This window comes from Barbus barbus (genome assembly GCF_936440315.1).
Source record: "Barbus barbus genome assembly, chromosome: 15".
Classification (NCBI taxonomy): Eukaryota; Metazoa; Chordata; class Actinopteri; order Cypriniformes; family Cyprinidae; genus Barbus; species Barbus barbus.
The window spans coordinates 27360921-27377024 of record NC_136743.1 but is presented as its reverse complement, the minus strand read 5'-3'; the positions used below and the strand labels follow the sequence as shown (position 1 = coordinate 27377024).

Here is a 16104-nt window from a genome sequence, read left to right as displayed (position 1 = left end):
AAGTATTTCACACATAAAGAAAATCTGCATACTGAGGACTGTGTACACATGACAATATGACAATATTAAGAATAATATATTAGTCTGATATTCCAGGAGAAACATAATTTTAAAGACAACACTTTCTCCATCTGCTGGTCAGTCTTCATAAATGCAACGTTTTGAATACACATTGTCATATTCTATGGGGGCAAGTTGTCAATTTGGGAACCTGCTCTTTACTGAAAGTGTTTATTATTATTATTATTATTATTAAAAAACTATATTAGACATTAAACTATATAAAATATAAAAATATAACATATGAAGAGTTTATTTGCAAAAACAGATAACTCCGGGGTTTTTTTACATTTAAATTTTTTTTTTTTATTATGTTATCATGTTTTTATTGTGTTAGTTAGCTGTATTTTTTATTTGAGTTATTTTTACTTAATAACCCAACTGCAGTTTGATTGAGATGAATTACAATGTATAATGAAAAACATGATTGTTAAAATTGTTAAAATCTGTTTTGGCAAATTAACTCTTCATATATAAAACAAAACATTTGACGAAACAAGTGTTAAAGGTACTATACAGTACAAAAAAAAAATATGAAAATGTAAAACCATTATTATTCCCAAAAGAAATGGCAATTTCTCAATTTTTTATTATTATTTTTGGCACTAATCACCCATGTTTATTCCAAACCTGAACATTTATGAAGGGCTGAATTTTTGCCTCATAAGAACAAAAACTCATTGAATGAATGGATTTTTTAAAAATCAATCTGTGCAATGAATTGGGTGTGTGCCTTTATTTAGTCATTGATTTGCTTGTATGTTATTCTTCTACTGTCCGTTCACTTATATGAGTGTACTTGCATTGCATATAATGTAGGCAAAAGCAAACTCAGACCTCCCCAGTCAGTGAATCTTCACCTCTCTCACTGGCGGTATCCTATAGTACGGCATGCTTCTGCACATTCAGACACTATGACGGACCTGAGAGCATCTGGAAAGCTTCTGTTCGGACTGTTACTGTTAGAGACATGGATTGGCTTTATTCATACACTCATTGACCTGGAGCCTGTTCTGCACGAGACATCTCTTCTCAAGCCCAAAGTAGTCATTGCGGTTTTGGCCCGTAACAGTGAACACAGTCTTCCTTATTTTCTGGGATGTATTGAGAGACTGGATTACCCCAAGGACCGCATCTCTATCTGGTAACCAATTTTGGAGGAATATATCCTTTCAAATGCTTCTCGAGTGTTAATTTCAAAATAATGCTTTTTAATAGGAAGATATATCAGCTGGAGGTCGGAATAGACATATCATGGTAACATTTCATGAAGACTTGCATTAATATCAGCCCTCATTCTTATAAAGCTTAACAGAATATTGCATATATAGTTTGATATTGCTTTAAATTTGATAAATGCATTTTTATATCCACACATATTTGAAAGTGCATGGTTTATTAATAACTACATGAATGTAATGTGTTTTTGCTGAATGTTATCACACAGTCTAAGATATACATGTGTCAGTGGTTTTGTATTTGACCACACTGAAGAAATGACATCTAAGCCTGAAATATCCGGAAAAGCTTGAAAAGTAAATATGACAGTGAAGTGAAAGAATATGTGGATGGGTAAAAGGAGAAATGGAGGAGAAAGTGCAGGGGGTTGCTACTCCAATAAATGGCAAAAAAGTATATTTTCTTATATAATTTATTTCTATAACATTTAATACATTTTATAATAAATATAAATCTGTAGTTTCTTTATTCATAATTATATAGTTAAATAAAATTATAGTTTTTTAAGTTATTAATTAGTTTTTTTTTTTTTTTACATTTTCTATTTGACATTGTGTGCACCCCCTTGCAGTCTGAAAAACAAAAAAAATATTATTTTAAGTTTATCACTTTCCATCTTTATTTCAAACTATTTATAGGAGTAATGAAACAAACTATGATTGCAAGCTGCTTAAGGTCTGATTTGAGTAACAATTTTGTGCACTGACTAAGTTTATATAGTTGATTAGTCTATAAGATTGTTTTAATGTTTTTAATAGAAGTCTCTATTTTCTATTTAAAATGTAGTTTATTTCCGTGATGAAAAACCAGAGTTTTCAGTTTTCACTGTTTAACATTTTTTTCAGGATTATTTAAACATCAGCATTTATTTGAAATATTTGAAATTTTTTGCAACATTATAAATATCTTTACTGTCACTTATGATCAATTTTAATGTATCCCTTCTGAATAAAAGTATTAATTTCTTAGAAAAAAAAACTCACTAAACCTAAACTTTTGAACAGTAGTGTATACTGAATAAATGTTTTGCATGGCAAGATGGTGATGTTGAAAAGGAAAATACAATGTGGGCCAGTTCTGGTCTTAATGTGGACTTTCTGTTTGTCAGGGCAGCTACCGACCACGATACTGACAACACTACTGCAATGCTGCATGAATGGCTGTCTGGAGTGGAGAGATTGTATCATTCAGTACATCTGCAGACCATAGAGGAGGACGACGACAGGTGAAAACATATGACATTGCATTATATTTCAAAGCACTATATCTTCATAACCATTCTCTTAGAACTCACTATTCTCTCTGACATAAGTAACATAAAACCTTTAATGTTTTACAGAACTGACATAAATTCACCAAAGGGGACCCATTTTGTGTCTGTGTAAAGCATAACAGACGCAAAATCTGTTGTGGGTTCGAGTCTCAGGTCCGGCAGGAATTGTGGGTGGGGGGAGTGTATGTACAGCGCTCTCTTCCACCTTTAATACCACAACTGAGGTGAGACCCTTGAGCAAGGCACAGGACCCCCAACTGCTCCGGGTGTGTGTTCACTGCTGTGTGTGTGCAGAGCACAAATTCCGAGTATGGGTCACCATATGATGTCACTTCACTTCACAAGTAAAGCCTAAGGTCATTTACTGAAAAAGTATAAACTATCAATCAGACAACAGAAGGGATATAGATTGTGTACAACAGGGTTTTTATGCAAAGTTTTATCCTGTTGGTAATGTAGAAGCCAATTAAGTTTACATATCAAATATGATACAGTAGGCTGGATATGATATTTCAATGGTATTCACATAATCATATAAATTTTAGTCTAGTCGTTTTAGTGGTTTTTTAGTGGTCGTTACACCGTTTTCTCATCAAAATCAGAGGACTGTTAAAGGGATCGTGCAATAACTCTACTTATTTAAATATAGTGGGTAAATATTAAAGGAAAATGCAGCCAGTTGTAACGTACAGCGACAACTGATATTATGTGCACTTTACTGTTTTAACCACTGATCAGTTTGAAAGAAATTGTTTTTTTTGTTGTTTTTTTCTCATCGGGTATGAGCCTCATATTGTACTAGCCTGTATGAGCCATAAAAGCCTGATGTATCAAAGGTGTTAACCAAAAATACATATGCAATCTTAAACAGTAATTTTTTTTTTATATACAGGTGCATCTCAAAAAATTTGAATATCGTAAAAAAATGCATTTTTTGTAACTTATTTCAAAAAGTGAAACTTTCATATATATTTTAGATTCATTGCATGTAAAGTAAGACATTTCAAAAGCTTTTTTTGTTTTAATTTTGATGATTAGAGCTTACAGAGGTTTTTAAATGAATCGGTTGACTGAATGATTCAATGACTCACTCACTCATAATACAGTCACTTAGGCAACCTGGACTGGAACTAACTGTAGCATAAAAATTTTATACAAATGCTTGACAAACTATAATACAGTGAAATTTAAAAAATAATCCAGTGTTTCAGAATTTGGGGGGGGGGGGGGGGGGGGGGTATCATTATTTGATTTTATTTGGTGTATCTCCTTTTGTCTGCATGATGAGCATTTGAGCATTTTATTATTTATGTTCTAAATCTCTCGAGTCTTGAAAATCTCTTTTTTTTATTTTTATGCAGGGGTATTATAAGCGAACACCACATTATGTTCCCATTCGTAAATGGAAGCGTACTGGTTGCCGCCCGGTTCCAATGATTCACTCCACAATGCTGATAGACCTCCCTGGCCTTTTACCCTATATGCACCATTACTATCTTCGGCCCTTGGATGATATCATGGTTTTTGCATTTGCTGCAAGACAAGCAGGTAACAATTGTATCTTATATATCTTTGAATATATCTTATATTTGCTTGAATTTTTTAGCTCTATTTCAACTCTTTACAGGTGTGCAGATGTTCATATGTAACCAAGAGCATTATGGGTACCTGCCGGTGCCTTTGAATTCAAAGCAGACTCTGGAGGAGGAGGTGGAGAGCTTCAGTCACACTGTCACAGAGTGTGTATCACTAAATCTGTGTAATCACAAAACAATCTGAAGAACTGACATGGGTTTTTACAGGCCACAAAGCTGAGGGGCTTTCTGGTGATGTGTAGTAAATGAGTGTGAGGTGACGTTAAATTCAGTATTAGTACTATATTTGTAAGTGAATAAAGTGTGAAGCAGAGGTGTAGGCTATCTATTCACCACTTCCTGTTCTACCTCTGTGCCTCTACCAAGCTAACACAAACACTTCATTGTATGCTCTTCTGTATAGTTTTCACAGGAAAGAGAGAATTTTCACTCCTTTGTGACATCTCTCACACATTCTGTTCTTTCTGAGCCTATCATTAGATTAGCTTGACTTTGTTTTGAAATCTGCATGTTAAAAGAGTTGTACTATGAAAACATAGTGTAACTTTCAGAGCTCAAAATGTGATCCCCCAATCTAAAAGTTAATTTAACCAAACACCAGATGAACAGTAAATGTTATGCTTTTCCAACTGTGTGTAGCACTGCATATTCTTCTCAACAAACAAGCTCAAAATGACTTTATTTCTTACAAAAGGTACTTGATTGTTTCAACCCGATCTTGACAGTTTGTGGCACATTTAGCATGGGTTGTTTTATGGTTCAATCACAGTTTAATACATTCCCCCCAGAGAGGCTGTCATTGAAGGATGTGGCCGATTAAAAACCACCAGTGGACCAAATAGCAAACCCGCAGACCATTTTGTGATCAGAACAAGTGCTAATTTGACATTCAGATGGGAAGCTGGTACAAAAATAATTGACTAACCATGTAGAGAACTGGGCTTTCATGAGCTATCATTCAAAATATATTATCCAATCAATTTCTAATCATCAAATAATTCATTAACACCAATCATTAATTCTTTCAATTACACCTTTCTACCAGAAAATGTTTCCTACAAATAATCTGAAGTTTATCTTTCTCAGTTGACTTCAAATTGGAAACTTCACATTATCTGCACATTGCTATTACACCACAATCAAATATGACTCCTTCCTGTTTCTCCTCTCTCCTAGAGCCCTGAGTTCAACTCCGCTAAGAGCTTTAGGAATTGAGATGCTCCCTGGTTCTAAAGATCCTTACTCTGATCGTGTGCTAACTTAGGGTGAAATCGGTTGCTTCCTTAATCAATATAACATCTGGAAAAAGGTACAAATTAAATTTCTTCATCATATAAAGTGATCATGTCTTCTCAGAAGACTTGGATTAAAGCACTTGATGCATTGATTGACACATATATTAATCACATTTGTGAAGAACTGAACTTACAATAATGGCTGTTAAAAAAGGAATTGTTTAGTTTGGGTCCAATTCACACTATTAACTATGAAATTTGCCCTCAATAAGCACCTAATTTGCTGCTTATTGATAATTAGTTGTTAAGTTTAGGTATGAAGTGGATTAAGGGATCTAAAAGATGGTCATGCAGAATAAGGCATTAATATGTGCTTTATAAGTACTAATAAACAGCCAATATGCATGCTAATAAGCAACTAGTTAATAGTGAGAACTGGTCCCTAAACTAAAGTGTTACTGGAATTTTAGTTGAACTAACTCTATAGTCCTTCTGTAGGGAGGAATACATCTCACTTTAAACAGAGAAACTTGAAGGCTTATCCCCTGCTGCTCTTTCCCACACACTACACTGGGGAACCAGGTTATTTCAGCGACACCGAGACCTTCACCATATGGGACGATGAGACTGTGGCCACTGACTGGGACCGCCATCACATCCGTGGAGACCGCAGTCGTGGTGATAAGAGCCCAACGCCCATCTCTGAGAGCAGCCCGAGAGATGAACTCTGATTAAGCTCTTACAGAATTAATAAAGAACATGTCAGATGACAGCTCAAGGAAAGAACCATGGATGTGGAGTCAACATATAGATCTCTGGATTTTGTGAATGATAGTGATATAGCATCTGCACCAATTATTAGCACATTAAAGCTGTGAGGAACACTGAACAGGACAAGACCTGACCATATACTGTACAATACAAAATACAGAAGAAAGTGGATTTTTTTTTTTTTTTTGAACAAGGTTGATAAAATAAAAGCTGATATAGTTAAGAAAATGACTCCCAAAATGATGTATTCATGGAAAGTGCTTCTAAAAAGTTTAGTATTTTTTTCTATGCTAAACTTTAATAACATGAGGGGTTTTTTTCTACAGTTGAAAAACCTGGATAATTTTTCTTAAAGGATTCTGAATTTTGTAATTATAAAGAAAATGTAACTAAATTTCACTCACTAATTAAATAAGCAAATTGCCACATTGATCATGTTAACGTCGCACAGATAGACATACTTTGGATCTTAAAAATATGCTGGAAAACCTGCAGCTCAAATGCTGCTGCTATAGTGATGTTACAACGAACCAAATACTAAGAAATTCATTTTATTCAAATTATACCAATAATATATCATGTATATGCAATAATATAAAATGTTGTGTTAAATTAGAATGCAGTATTTCAATCAGTTAGGTCATAAAAATTGAATGCGAGATGAAGTACAGCATGTCACACTGCAAGACACTAAAACTGAATGACCTTTTTGTGTCCAGTATGCGCTTGAGACATGTGATGAGCTAAAGAAAACTATTACAATCACATATTAACATCCAAGTATTCTCATATAAAAAGTAATAAACACCAAAAACGCAAAATAATTCTTAAACCATATATTTATTTAAAAAGCACTGGAAGATTTTTGTTTGTTTTTGTTGGAGGCAAACAATGAATTAAATTATTAGTCAAGTCTCATACCATGAAATAAAAAAATATTTTAAAGCACACCAAAAAAAAAAAAAGCATGTAATAAATAAAAATGGCAGAATAATGCAAAACAAAGCGAATGAAAAGAACGCTTAACATTAGGTCCCACTCACGAAGGACAGAGGTTTTCAGCATTACGTTTTATCACCTGAGGAGATACATGGAAGCTTTTGTATTGACAAAACCCATCGGTTGACTGATATGAGACATGGCTGTAGACTGAGACCAGGAGATCTCATCCTTTAGTGTGATCACTACAGACAATCAGACAAATGATCTAGATTGTACGCCAAGCAACAAAGCAGTTCTCAAAATAAAAAGGCATCACTCTACATATTCTCAATCTAGCATCATGATTAAAAGCAGCTGCGCCCTCACACACACACACACACACCTTAGTTCACTTGAGTTTGACCCGCAGAGATCGGATGCCTCGAGGAACTCAGCAAATGATGCAGCATTTTTCCCGAAGGAACTATAGAATATGCATTTTCCCCTATATACGATTGCTAAGTTATCCTAAATCATCTAGAAAGCTATGTTTTGCATACTATATAGACATCTACAGTACGTAAACCAATACAAAGCATAAGAAACCAGAAGTTCCAGTACATCAAACCAAATACAAAAGATAGTAACTGAACTTAAAGACCACAAAAAACAGACTTGATCCAGTGGTTTGTGATGGCTGTCCAGAGTACTAGCTGCATGTGTGTTGAGTAAAATGGGAGGGATATCACATGCAAAGTTGAATCCGGACTGCTAAAAGAGGGCATTGTGAGGGAAAAATCTATCGAGAATCACGCACAAAGCCCACCGCAGCCTAACACAGTGTCCCATTAATGCCGTCAATCGTCAACAGATCCACAGACGACTCACTACAGCAAGACAACACAAAAAAAATACGAAAATCCCAGCCAGACACACAAGAATTGTGAAGAACACAGCATTTAATTAGCTACAGAACAAACAGAGTCTTATATACTATTCAGGTTTGGTTTGTTAATGTGGTTGAGAACTTATAAGTTGTCATCGCACTTCAGGTTACTGCCAGCAGTTACTTAAAGTGCTCTGAATATTGCAAGATTAGAAAATGGTGCGATGAACCATTAAAAACTGCTGTAGTTTTGAGACCAGACGAACTGTGATCCTTTGTATCCGTTACACTCCAAATGTAAAGCAAAATACAAACGAAAGTGAAAAGTTCACAAAAATCAAGTCTATTTCCTCACACTTGTTTAAGCACTCAGACGAAGGTGCACATTTAGACGAATGTATTGATTTATTGTGACGGGTCTCTATCCCCTTCCACAGTGTTCCTTTAGTTGAGCACTATGCAGTAGCATCTATACAGTGAAACCCATCACACTAGCAGACGACTAGCATCGTTGACAATACCAGTAAGAAAAAAAGTGCAATATTGCATGTGTATTTCTTTAGTCGAGAAGAACGACGCCTGATGGCATACCTGTAGAATATATCCGACAGTAAACAATGGTGCAAAACAAGTCAAAGGATTTTAAGGCTTTTTGAGTTTCCTGATGTGTTTTTTTTTTTTTTTTTGTTCTCTGAGATAGTTTGTAAGAGGTCCGCAGGCGGGACAGTTTTGGAGAGAGATCGTTTCCCGGGCTCTCCCGCGTGAATACACACACACACACAAACATTCGCACACAAGCAGCACTATTCTATTCAAGCGTGTACTGTCACCCCTAATATAAGGTGTATTACTTCTAGTTCATATAATAACATCTTTACCATTGAAGCTGCAAGCATAGATATTTATCTACACGTATCCACTTTTCTATTAAACACATTGCTACATGTACCAACATGTCGACATTGCATGGACAAACAAAAGAGTTCCTCCAAGTGGAAAATAATAATAATAATAATAAATGCATGGTCTAATAACGTTAATTAATAAAAAAACAACAACTATTTCAGTTGCCATGCTGATACTACTAATAGAAAACAAAAGTAAATTAAGATGACAATAACTTATTACAATTTCAGTAGGGAAAGCTATGTGGAAATGCGGCATTACAGGCAGTGTTTCTACCCAAAAGAAACGCACTGGCCGTTTCGGTTCAATCGTTGTTTGGTTTCAAGGGGGGTCAAGAATCAAATTCACGAGTAACACACAAATACTTTACGATAATCTGCAACTGAATCTGGTTATTGTGTCATACAGCATGTGTGGACAAGCAAAACCAGAGAGGGTTAGCCATTTTGGCTATACAAAAAAGGAACTACTGTAAAAAGACTAAGAACAAGTAAACTTTCCCTTAAACTGTGACGCATCCTTTAGGAGTTTCATGGCTGACAAGTGATGCACCAAGATGACCGATGGAAAATATTGTGCTACTGCTGGTGGCCATTTTGTCTGCATGCATCAGAAAAAGTGTTTTACGGTATTTCAGACGAATCTATTCCACCCAAAGCAAGCAATTTAAGAGCAATGTTGCGTTCGGCATCACTTGTCAGTCATGTGATCATTTAATCACGTGACTCGGGAATGTGCTTGAGCGTTTGTGTCTCCTTTGCCCGTTTTGGTCATCACTGGTTGGGCGAAGGGGTTCGGAGGAAGACAGTGAAGTTCTTCATTTTTGGCCTGTGGAAGTGAGGACTGAGCTTAAAAGGATCCCAGCATGCACGGCGATCGAGTCAAGCTGCAGTGTCTGACAGAGACGGTGGTCACAGTGCAGAAGGCAGGGGTCCCAGTGAGAGGGCGTCTACATGGCAGTGCTGGCGTACTCTGAGGAGGAGGTGGACTGGGTCAAAGCGGATCCCTGAGCCGAACCTTTGCGGTTGATCATGGAGGGGTGGAAGTTGGGGTGCCGGCGGGCGTGCTTGATGAGGTGGTCGCTGCGCATGAAGCGCTTGTCGCAGAGTGGGCACATGAAGCGTTTCTCGCCGGTGTGGGTACGCAGGTGTCGGGCCAACTCGTCGGAACGGGCGAACTTCTTTTCGCAGTCAGGCCAGGTGCACGGAAAGGGCCTCTCACCTACACAAAAACATGAGTGATTCACATCTCATTAGTAGTGATGGGAGAAACGAACCTTTATGAAGCTTTGAATCAATTGAACCAACTGTTTTGCAAAATGATTCACTGTTTAAAATCGCTCAAAACACCACATGCTGATGTTGCCTGCTGGTCAAAACTGTGTAAATTAGTGATATCACGATAGCAAAAAAAGTCCAGAAATTATTGTGGTCACATGATGATATGAAACGATAGGTCTTCCGGGCAAAAAGTGTAGTTTTTAAAATATATTTAAACTTCTTATTCGAATACAAAAGCTCATTAAAGTTGTGTTTTGGGCCATTATGCTTTAGCACAGTATCTGTCAAACGAGCTAAAACTGAAAGCACAATATGGTTTAAGCCCTTCATCAAGTCTGTTTTCGTTGCACGTTTCAAAGCAAAGCGCGTACTTTGTTCAGGCGATCAGCTCGTGATTCAGTGTTTGCCGTGTCTCAGAACAGCTCCGTTCACAGTGAATTCAGTCAACTCGTTTATTGCATGTGCTGTGAGTTTATAGTGCTATATATACTGGACTGAATGCTGCTTCTCCATGTTTTGTTTTGACTTTGGGGATATAAAAGTAGCTGGCTACTGTCCCAGATGACCTGAGAGGTCTGCTCTGGATGGTTCATAATGCATCAGAAGATTAGAAATTTACTTTGGCCTTAAAATGTTAATTAATTTAATAACCAGCTGTAGTATTTTGATACTAGACAGACAGATAGCCAGTGTGAAAACCTCAGAAGTGGAGTGATGTAATCCACTTTATTTGATTTAAAGACACTGTTTATTGCAAATTATCCAGCAATCAGTCAACAAAGTAGGCTACGGCAATTGAATATACAGTACACTTGTCAATGACTACCATTAAATGTCTTGTTACCAACATTCTTCAAAATATATTTTTTGTGTGTGTTCCAAAGAAGAAAGCCATACAGGTTTGGAACCAAGTGAAAGGGAGTAAATGATTACATGTTTTTTTAGTTTTTTTTTTAAAAGTGAACTACCCCTATAACTTTATGTTCATTAGAGTTATACGAGTAAGTGATAAAGAATGATATATAGGGATAGTTCACTTTGAAATTACATTTTGGTATGTTTAGCTTACCTTAATGGCATCCAAGATGTAGGTGTCATTGTTTAATTTGGACTTCTCTGTGCATGCTCTTTCAGGTGGTGACCATATAGACCTGCATTATATGACTGACAGACAAGAACGGTTTGACCTAAAAATATCCAAATTGAAACTACTGCGGAAACAAAGACACCTACATCTTGGATGCCCTTAAGGTAAGCTAAACATACCAAAATTTAATTTCAAAGTGAACTATCCCTTTAAAAATGAGGGAAGAACTAACTTTACCTTCATTAGAATGATAATTAAAAATACTGTAATCGAACAGCTTGATTTCAGAGAGGGGTAAACATACAAGAAGATAAAAAAAAACACGGGATGGATATCTATCATTTTATGATGGTTGTGTACAGGCACTGCCAACACACTTAAGTACAATCAACTTGTAAAAGTGCATGTACCATTATATGACCCCTTTAAAAATGATTGTCCACAATGCTTTTCTTGAGCAATAATTGTTTTCTTTTTCTCATTTGGCAGACGCAGTGATGACCAACTTTCCATTGGCGACTGAATGGGAAATAAAAAATGCAATTTCTGGTCATTTTGACATCACAAATGATGTATTCTGTACAGCTATTTCATTAGTATACTTTACTAAAGATTTCTTAGGACACCGGCATAGGATATAAGTATCGCTTTTTTATTTTTCCTCTTTCCTACAACTTGTTTTACTTCTGTTTCAGTTTTTATAACCATTTCTTACTATGTGTAAGTTGTTGTTGTTTTAAAACGTGTGCTTGGCTCAGTGTTGATGTCTGTATAGGTTGTTTATTCACTTTTAGTTTTATTTAATTTTAGTTATTTTAGTACTTCATACTATATGGATATGAAATAATATATATATATTGAATTTATTTTTATATGTATGTATATGTATATGTGTACATACACTTGTAGATGTTTTTTTATTTTTTTTTTCATAATAAATGTTCAGTATTAAAATGTTGTATGCATTTGTCAATTTTATGTAATTTCTTTATTTTCTTAAATGTGTGTGTATATAGTATTTACAGAGTTTTGCCTTTTAGTTGTAGTTGCTTTTTCTTATTTGTAAGTCGCTTTGGATAAAAGCATCTGCTAAATGACTAAAAGTAAAGGTGTTAGTGTACTACAAATAACTCACTGTACTAGTTTTCCTTGCCTTAGGTCCGTTAAAAGATATCATCTTCTCCACATTAGAGTTCAGTTCACCAACAAAACCTTAATACCTCGTGAAGAGAGGCCAGGTGTGTGGCTTAAATAGCCCTTTTAGCTTTAGTCAAATAACAAAGTGCATTTAAATGGGAAGCTGCGCGTAAGAAAGCGTGCGCGCGCACGAGCGTTCTGTGCACGAGCTCTGTTCATATGCAAATACGAGGCTCGTCACTACACCACTATACTCGCTCACGCGCTCCGTCCTTTGTTCATAAACTTTCTTTGTTAGGAGGCCACAGTTGGGAGTTTTCCACTCTTTTGTTCAACTAACGATTAGTGATTTACATTATTATCCACAAATTCACTTTTAATATCTTTATTCAGAGCCGCTGATTAGAGTTGACAACAAACAAACAAACGGCGGATAATTAAAAGTTACTGTAACCGAGAACTATAATAAAACGCATATAATACGCTCATCCAATAGTGACATTTAAAACAATACAGGCAACACGAGCAGTTTATAAAACTATAATTGCCTACTGTCCGTATTTATACAGAGAGAGAGTAGCTATGTGACCCTGGACCACAAAACCATAAGGGTCTTTTTATTTTATTTAAATTGAGCTTTCAATTGAGTTTTCCACTGATGTGTGATTTATTATTATCGGACAATATTTTACTGAGATACAACTATTTGAAAATCTGGAATCTGAGGGTGCAAAAAAATCTAAATATTGAGAAAATCGCCTTAAAAGTTGTCCAAATTAAGCTCTTAGCAATGCAAAAAAATAAGTTTTGATATACTTACGGTAGGAAATGTACTAAATATATCTTAAAAACCCAACGATTTTTGACATAAAAGAAAAATCGATAATTTTGCCCCATTTAATTGTTACAAATATACCCGTGCTATACTTGAGTCACAAATACAGAAGCTCTCCGCAGCATTAGCGACCCATGTGCTCCAGCTCACCTGTGTGGGTCCTGATGTGCGCCTTCAGGTGGGATGATTTGCCGTACACCCTGTCACACCCGTCGAAGGTACAGGGGTGACGCTTGGTGGGGGACCGGGGTGCGCCCCCTCCTCCCCAAATCTGCTGAGGGGTGTTATTGTACTGTCCCGGGACAGGGGTGGCAGAGGGGGTCATGGTTGGCGTTGGGGTGGTGGAGTCAGACAACGTGGTGTAGCCGCTCTCTCCGCACGACGAGTTGCTGCTTTCGGAGTAGGCCGACATGGGACGAAACTTGCCGTGCAGGTCGGTGAGGATCTCCGCCACCGTCATCATGTTGGCCCCCTCTAAACGGAGCGTCTCCCGCACCTCCCTGTCCTCGCTCGACCCGTCTGGCTCTCCGGCAGGAAGGCCCCGAGCAGGGGCCTGAGCCGCGCCAGACACCGGGGTGGGCCGATGCAGGACGGGGCCGCTGGATATCGACACCAGACACTCGGCGGCCAGATAATCCGAATAGGCGAAAGACATTTTATGGCGACTGCGTTTAACGACAAAGCTTCAAAAGTTACGACGGAGAGCCTCGTTTCCTGAGTGCCTTCGGTTCTTCTCCAAACACTTTCAACTCGTTGCTTTTTCTCATCAGCAGCGGCCTCTGCTATCTATCTATAGGAAATACAAATGAAATAAACGATAAAAAAATTCCAAAATAAGTAAAAAATAATACGCTACCGGCGTGTCAGCGTTTCAAACCCCAACGTGGTGTCCTACATCGCTCCTCGTTTCATTGTGTCTGCTGCTGCTAGAACCGGCGAAGCCCACGCCACGCCCCCGGGAGCACGTTTAGTAATCCTACTACGAAGAAGGCCTGGCTCATGAATATTAATTACGTAACGCGGCGTTCTAGCGCTAGTCTCCGCGGATTGGCTGAAAGGCTGACGTGGGTAAGTAGGCGATGCTCAGCAGGCGAATAAACAAATCACGACGAGCTCATGAATATTAAATGCAATGCGCGACAGGACGCTCCAGGAAGGTTACCAAGCAACTTGAGCGTGTCTTAATTGATATCCACACACTATTTGCCGTAGTAGGATTTGTAGTTTCTCTACTCGCCAGCAGGCAAAGAGAAACACGCACGAAGTGACGTGGTGAACTGACTCGCGAGACGGGCGTGGACCAGAGAGAGACCATTTAATAGTAAATTAAGCCAAATGGCTCTGTGGGAAAAAAAACACTACTGTGGAGTGAAAGATATGACTGGAATAATAGCATAATTACTTAAATGAACTCTTATCAGTCGATGACCTCTTTATGTGTTCATAGGAAGCTAATGTTTATATGGTGAACCTAGTTACTGGAATTCAGTGTTTGGTCTGTTTCTTATTGTTTCTTTCTTTTCTTTTCAGTTTACACCAAAGATGGGGTCCATTTAGACTTATTCATCTCTCATGAAATCCTCAATTTTCTGCAGTTTCCAAACAACATCCACATTCTATAGGCTATACGCACAATGAACTCCTCAGTAGATTGGACCAAGGCCATCAATACAGGCTTCAGTCGCTCCTCCAAAGACCAGATGGAGCCTGGCATCAGAGTATTCAGTGTTGGGAAGGTTACTTTGGAAATGCAATAGGTTACAGATTGCAAATTACCCTATTTAAAATGTAACAGGTAGTGTAATTATTTGAATGAATTCATTCAAGTAATGTAACCAATTACATTTGATAACTTTTCTAAATTGCTAACAAATGTTTTCAACTATTAATCATTTTCAAACATCAAAAGCAGGCAGGGTTAACCTTACAGTAGTACTCAACACTGATTAATCACCCTCATCACTTGAATTAAGATTATAATACTTCGATTTGAAAGCACACCCACCACAAAATCAGACTTTAGCACCTATTTTTTTTATTTCTGGGGTTAAATGCAGATTTAAAATCATAACAAGAAACCGTTTAATAGCTTTGATACTGTTCTTGAAAACAAATATTTACATAGCTATGAAAGGAAACACTGGCATCGAATCATGCCTTGGGGATAAAATAGTTAATCTTTGAAAAAATAAAGCATATGCATAAACCCAAATAGGAAATAAAACATGTGTCCTCTTCTGTGTCCTAAACTCCTGAAACATTGGGATTTTATAGCAGTCAATGCAATTTGGGAAAGAAATCAGCCGTATGTCTGTGAAAATATTCAGATAACCCTCTTTGTAATCATTAACATTTTCATTCTCTGTAACAGATTACAGTTGCATTTATTTTGCAATTAAATGGTGTAATTCCGTTACATGTAACTAGTTGCTCCCCGACACTGAGATTATTTTACAGAGAACAACAAGCCATGCAAAACACAGCAAGGTCACGCAATATACAGTCACTAAAGGTAAAGTAGGGCAACCTAAAAGCTCCAACGAATGCTGTGAATCATGCATGATGGCCTCCTCCCTTTTTTGTTCAACATATTACTTGAAGGTGCAGTGGAAAAATAGGTATTGCTGTGGAGATAATGGAATAGAGTATTAGTAGGTCAGTGAATATAAAGGCACCATAGTTACTTTATACAGGGTGCTGTGTGTGTTATGTATGGTGCATAAGACAGCATGAATACCACACACACATAAACACACATACATGTTGGGTTTACATTACAATATTGGAAACAATAACAAAACAAAATCCTCTTAAAGTTATAGTATCTGAAACTTTGCTGCAGCTTTTATGTTGAAGTTACTTTGTTTTAGCAATGTCTA

At 37.0% G+C, this 16104-nt stretch overlaps 1 protein-coding gene across 3 annotated transcripts; it reads right to left on the bottom strand.

Annotated features, from left to right (window-relative positions):
- Positions 1–8645: 8645 nt before the first annotated feature.
- Positions 8646–14149, bottom strand: LOC306881240 (Krueppel-like factor 9). Of its 3 annotated transcripts, none has more exons than XM_079435237.1 (3): positions 14082–14145; positions 13376–14015; positions 8646–10107 (listed from the first exon to the last, which is right to left on the bottom strand). In XM_079435237.1, the coding sequence occupies exons 2-3, from the start codon at positions 13878–13880 to the stop codon at positions 9836–9838; spliced, it is 777 nt and encodes a 258-aa protein (XP_079291363.1). In that variant the 5' UTR covers positions 13881–14015; positions 14082–14145; the 3' UTR covers positions 8646–9835. The 3 variants fall into 3 exon arrangements, with proteins under 3 accessions (XP_079291363.1, XP_079291364.1, XP_079291362.1); XM_079435238.1 differs by having other exon boundaries at positions 13376–14011; positions 14082–14144; XM_079435236.1 differs by having other exon boundaries at positions 13376–14149.
- Positions 14150–16104: the final 1955 nt, after the last annotated feature.